The sequence below is a fragment of the Ascidiella aspersa genome, chromosome 3, assembly GCF_963924565.1.
Source record: "Ascidiella aspersa chromosome 3, kaAscAspe10.2, whole genome shotgun sequence".
NCBI classification, from domain to species: domain Eukaryota; kingdom Metazoa; phylum Chordata; class Ascidiacea; order Phlebobranchia; family Ascidiidae; genus Ascidiella; species Ascidiella aspersa.
The window spans coordinates 1,666,308-1,672,536 of NC_139449.1; the positions used below are offsets into that span (position 1 = coordinate 1,666,308).

The 6,229-nt window shown below is 33.7% G+C and overlaps 1 protein-coding gene across 1 annotated transcript in view; it reads right to left on the reverse strand.

Moving 5' to 3' along the window:
- The window catches only part of LOC146158029 (ankyrin repeat and FYVE domain-containing protein 1-like), a 30,186-nt gene extending 27,014 nt beyond the window's left edge, over positions 1-3,172 (reverse strand). The window contains exons 1-4 of the mRNA XM_083385818.1: positions 3,072-3,172; positions 1,321-1,537; positions 657-789; positions 102-226 (exon numbers count right to left, since the gene is read on the reverse strand). Coding sequence (XP_083241944.1) covers positions 102-226; positions 657-789; positions 1,321-1,537; positions 3,072-3,096 — 500 coding nt within the window. The 5' untranslated portion in view covers positions 3,097-3,172. The remainder of the gene's footprint in view (positions 1-101; positions 227-656; positions 790-1,320; positions 1,538-3,071) is intronic.
- Positions 3,173-6,229: the final 3,057 nt, after the last annotated feature.

A 6,229-nucleotide genomic window follows, 5' to 3' on the forward strand; every position in this document is an offset into this window, starting at 1 on the left:
AAAAATATATACAACTATCCACATGTAAAACTTACACAGTAGCCAAACATGAACATGTTCACATCTATTTTTTCAGAAAAATAAATAACTTAGTTTCATACCTTATTTGTAGTCCCTTGAGTAGATATTTGCTTGCAGTCTTCATGAGTTGAATCACAAACTCGTCGGTACAATGACCGAGGTCTACCGTATCTGTGTACATCCACTTTACAATTGCATCGCCAGCCTAAAGAAGTAGCAAACGAGTTCAACACTTAGAGTAACAAAAAAGTCATCAATTTCTTGACTTCATTTTTAGCTAGTTTAGTATTCTGGGCATAATTTAATAAAATTTAATTTAATAAAACAGCTCATTATTTTTTTTCAGTTTTGTTTTAATATTGTGACAGCTGAAAAGAACTTGATTAATTTAAATAACCACTTTAAATAAATTTAAAATCTGCAATCAATGAATCTCTGAAGAACACCAGAATAACCTATTTAATTGCATACAAATAAACATAATATTTTAGACACAAAACGAATTAATAGTACTATTTCTAATCAGCAAAGAAAAAAACGTCTATTATTTCCCAAACAATCAGTCATTATGCCTTAAAGTGTATGTATTGAATTATTGAGGGTTTAATAGTTTTCTGTTAAGCTTTTGTTCTTACATCTGAATCAAGTGATTTCAGGTCAAGCGACTTCATTACGTTGAGTTGGTCCGATTGCCATTTTCCACTTCGGGCCGCTAAAACAAACTTGTGCCCCGGGCAGATCCCGTGTTTCAAGTCGATTGCAATGTCACTAAACAAACAAAAAGCATAAACAAATGAAATGAAGATAAATAAAAGACAAAGGATGAAACCACCAAACACTAAAGAAAGTACATTTAATAAAAGATAGTGTTCAATAACTTTGATCTAGCCCTTCTGAAGCTGATTTTCGACTAAAGATAACAGTCATTATGGTCAACCGTTTAAAATCACCAGCTTCTTGTGTTTTTTGGCATTTTATGTCATTTTGAAATTAAAAAATGTCAACCCAAAAAATAACTGTGTTCGCTCGGTAATCAGTAAAACACTAAAACGTGTGATTGACGACGCTGAGACATTAATGCAGTTCTTCATACAACAATGCGCTGTTTAAATAAATATACCTTTAGGTGAAAATTTGAAAAAAATTCAATTAATAGGTCAAAATTTATAATTTTTAGGTCAAAAATTAATCAAATAAAAAATTTAAAAAAGTAATATGCAAGAGTAGGAAAAAATTTAAAAATACCAATAGGTCTTCATGGTCAACTGAACAGTTGAACACAAAAATATAAAAATTTACCTGTAGAGTGGATTTCTGTGCAGACTTCTGGTCAGATTGAGTACACTTGTCGCTAAACCAGGGTCACCCAGGTTATCGCCGTTCTGCATGGACGACTCGGAGCTGTGTTCGGCTTTCAAGGTTGAGTGAACGCGCTGCAACTCGGAATGTTCCCGCTGAAGTCGAACGTATTGCTCTCGCAAAAGAGAAAGATGCTTCTTGGTTTTTGCCAGCTCATCTAAAAAAAAAATCGCAAAAATTTGATTTGAAAGATTATGTATATCTCTTCAATTAAGTACACTATACACAGATCTGTAATGTAGCTTAATAATGAATTTCAAAGCCAAAAAGGTCGAGTAGATCAACATCATTTTGATTAGGACATTTAGATATGCACCTATCACCTTCAGCTAATGTCACAATAACTGATACAAGTTTCTATTGAAACGTCTTTATCATAATAAAAGGTCTTTAGTTATTAAATTGAATAATTCATTGAATGATTTCACATTAAATGAAATTACTTATAAATAAAAAAAAATCTATTTTTAAGATGTAGTTGTTACTCAGGATTTTTTTAAAATGTTGATAAAATGCAAAAAAGTTTGACTGTTTTTAATCAATGTGTAAAAAGTAGGTAATGGTGACATTAAAATATAATTTTTCCAAATTATTAAAATTAAATGAGCTAAAAAGTCAATTTGTCTTTCTGAAATAATTTTACCATTTCTATGCACTACAAAACCTCAAGGATGCTCCAATGTATTCCAGAACCTTCTAGCCAACAATTTTTCTAGTAAATTTATAATAAAAAATAGCCCTGGCATTTATATTGCTTGAGCGGGCATAAACTATGGAAGGCAATCAGGTTGGAATGTCTATCTTAAGTCTACTTTATGTAGGTTTTTAATGCCTCTGCAATGGGTTAAAGTTATTATGTGATCAGTAAAGTGTATGACAGGTTTTAAAGATTGGAAAGGATAACACAGGTCAGATGTACTTTTAGAATTTTGGAAAAAGAGCGAAATGCATTCAGCTTTGAAGTGTTAAAAACTTTTGTCACCCTTACCGTTTTTGTAAGAACTAATTGGCTGCCTGGGCAATTTTAGCAGTTAAGGTGTGTACGTTTTAAACTGCCAAAACACCATTCAGTGACATAGTTTTCAATTTTCAGTTTAGTGAAAGCTACCTTGTCATATAATCGAGAATTGCATATACGTACAACAAAAAAAATTGTAGACTTAAAACTTTTTTTGTTGTTTTTTGTGTAAATTTACCCTGACATTACTTTGAATATATGACCTTTCACAAGACTTTAAACCAAGGCTGCGAAGTGGGACTCGGGACTCGGTAAGACTTTGTAAAACTACCTGAATCCCGCAAGCGCAGTACCGAATTTTAGAACTGATATGGCCGCCAAATGGAAATTGTAAAGGTAAAATATTATATGGCAGAATATTTTCCAACCATGTATTGTGAGTGAATGAATTATATGGCCCCTATAAGTGGATTGCTGAATATCCACGTTATTTTAGTTACGTAAATTGATGAAATATAGACTTTAGAGTCCGGGCTGGACTTGGGACTCGACAAAATCGCACATTTGGCTGGACTCGGACTCGCTTTTATTTTTTTGACCGGAGTCGGACTCGGGTATTTTTAACCGACTCCGCCGCCCTGCTTTAAACAACATTTTTTTAGTTTTTTTGATAATTAAATACTGTTATCAGGATTATACAAACAAACTTATCAATAATGATGCCTTGACTTACCTTCTGGTGATGAATTGGAAAACATAGCAAGATAAAAAGTTTGCTGAATCCTATTTTCTTTGTTCTTGAAACTGCTTCAGTTTATATTAAGTCAATTCATTCTATAATCTTCAACGCAAAAATGAGTAAAAAACAAAAATCAATGTTAGGAGTGTGCATACATTTTAGTTCGGTCAGCGGCGCTGGTCTACAATCCTACCACTTTTATTTTAACAGTACTTAAACGAGGTGTCAAAGTTCAAATTGCAAGGAACGCATAAATTTGTAAGAATGAAAAGTGCTGGTCTAGAATCAAGTGGCCTTTTTTTATAGTATCGAAACGAGTTTAGACTGGTCTAGAATCTTACCACAATTATTAAATCAACGCACAATATTTGGGTTAGGGTGCAAGTTGGCGTTCGGGTGCATGTGGGTCAAGTGTTATTATATTCAGTATTTAATAATAATACTTGACCCACTCTAACCCAAAACGCTAACCCCGCACCCCAAACCAAATAATGTGAGTTGAGGTAGGATTCTAGACCAGCGCCTAATTGCAAAGAAGAAATAAATATGGGGTAATAAACATATCAATAATACTTGACCCAAGTGATCCTAAACTTAAAATCTCACCCTAACCCAAATATTTTCAGCAATATAAACCCCCAGACAAAATTGTTGTAGGTTTCTAGACCAGTGTCCAGTCAGTTGACTGCATTACGCAAGAGTTCCACATTAGCCGAACGAGGAAGCAAATTTTATCTTGCGAGTTTTACAAACTTCTGAAATGTCAATCATCAAAGTAAACAAAATAAAAAATGCAGCAATTCGAAACTACTCAAGCGCGACGAAACCTGCTGTTGCGTGACAAATTTTTAAATATTTTCCACCAGTTATTTTATTAAATTATTCAAGTACAAAACAAAATTTGGTCCCGACAGGCAAAATGTAAATAACCCAAAATACCATTACAACAAAATGTAATACAGGGGCTTTGATTTTTCTGGTTTGAATTATAGTACACAAAAACAAAAACATGTACGCAAAATAATCTTCCCTCTTAGTTTTAGTTTGAGGGCGGCTAGCATTGTCACATGACACAATACAATAAGTCTCATTAAAATACTTACTGAACTTGGTTTGATACAGGTAAGCGGACGAGGATTTGCAACGCATTTTGCCCAACTATAACTATCGAAAACACAAACTTTTCGCTTTACTGGAATCTTATTTCACCCTACTGTGTTTTACTCAACAAAATATTTTTTTTAAATAGAAGTATTTTCTACTAAAACCAGAAACACGAAATGTTTTCGCGTCTTGCGCATTTGGGACAATGGTTCGACTTGGCCGCCCCAAAAAACGCTGACGCCGCACTGCATGGCTAGTTTGCAACGTATGAAGCAGAGCAGTAATTGTTTCGCCACAGCGACAGGCCTTTAACCAAACTTGCCACTCGCGAACGACCAATTAGGCGTAACTTTCACCGATAAACCGAATAAAAAGGACCCAATATTGTACTTTAAACAACCCTAATGCCAAGTCAAAACAGGTGTATGAAAATAATGTTACAAAACGTTACAAGAAAGGTTTACAGTCATAATAAAAAACACAAAATTAAACTGGTGAATTGTGAAAATAGTGACACTGGTTTTTGCAATATCTAGCTAAAGTTACGCCCGTACAGTTTCCGAGTCAATTTAATCTTAACCACGCGACCATAAGCAACCCCCAGAGTTTTCCAGCATGTATTTTTTCAAGTCTTCAGGAAGGTCTAGGAAGTTTATGCCGCCTTTCCGGCCCAGCTTTTTCCTTTTTTTCAGCATCGCTTGTCTGCGTTTCGCTCTTTCCTCTTCGTATGTTAAAATATCTTCCGCCATTCTTTCGCGTCCGTACGAATCTACTTTCCTCCACAATGTCGCGTTGAAATGACGATACAAGGCAATGTCCTACAAATAACAAGATTTCCAGGCTTGTAATTACTTAAGTCGATTACTTGAATTTAAATGTTAAAAGGTTAAAACTTTGTGGAAATTTGATTTGGATAAATTGGCTGAAGTAATGTACATTAGTTAAGGGATTGTTTGATTAAGGTTTTGTGCATTTTGTTTTACGGTTTGAAAAAAATAGTGAAAACCTTCTTTTAAAGCCAACTAAAAATGCTGTTAATCTAAAGAAAAAATAGTTTTACACTCACTATTTTGTTGTGCTTGGAAAATATCTTCTCATCATATTTTTTTAACGTCATTTTTTCGTAAGTTTCGTACGTATTTTCTCCAAGAAGTATTTCCGACCAAGTCATATCAAGCATATCCTGTAAATGATAGAATCATCGTCAGAATAAAACACAAGTCGAAATAAGAACAAAGCAGCAGTGTTGTAAACATGTCGTTTTGACTTAAGTACAAGTCAAGTCACTCATAAAATACCTTAGGTCTAAGTTAAATCTTATGGAATAAATAACAAGAGAATGCTCAGTCAGGTCATCAGTTGGCTAAATCCAGTCCCAGTCAAGTCATTATTAGAGCAAGTCAACTTTCAAGTTCAAGTCCAGTCCTTGTCATGAAAATCAAATGTTAAACTATTAAAACCGTAAACAACTCGCACTTTGGTCTTGTATTAATCTGCTTTAAGAGACTACTTTTCATTAAAAAAGGGCTATTTAAGCCGAATGTTAAATTTAATAAAAGTTAACTTCCTATTAGTTTCGTATTTGGTGTTTGTTATGCGAAATAAGGCCATAGTGTAAATATTCATCCAAACTGGGACTTGACTTGTTATATTCAAAATGACGTGATATGTTCAAAATGACTTGAGTTGGACTTGTTTACAACACTGAATTTATTTGCAACCTCCTTCTATCTATTCACTTTTGTTACCTTTAATAAAATGAGAGACTCTTTTAAGTGTTCGTTGATCAAAACCAAGTCCATATTTTCATCCAGAGCTTTAATCTGTTTTTTGATTTCTTCTTCTTCTTCTAACATTGGATCGAATCCAAGGTCATGCGCTTGGTAGTTTTTAAACCTTTATGAAAACAAAAACAAACAATCACCTTTAAAAGCTTAAATAGAAGCAAGGGGACATGCAGTAATCGTAAAACAATACAAGAGCTGTTGTAAATGCAATTTCAAAGTAAATTACAAGTTGTCATCTAAAAAATAAGGATGTGTCTTATT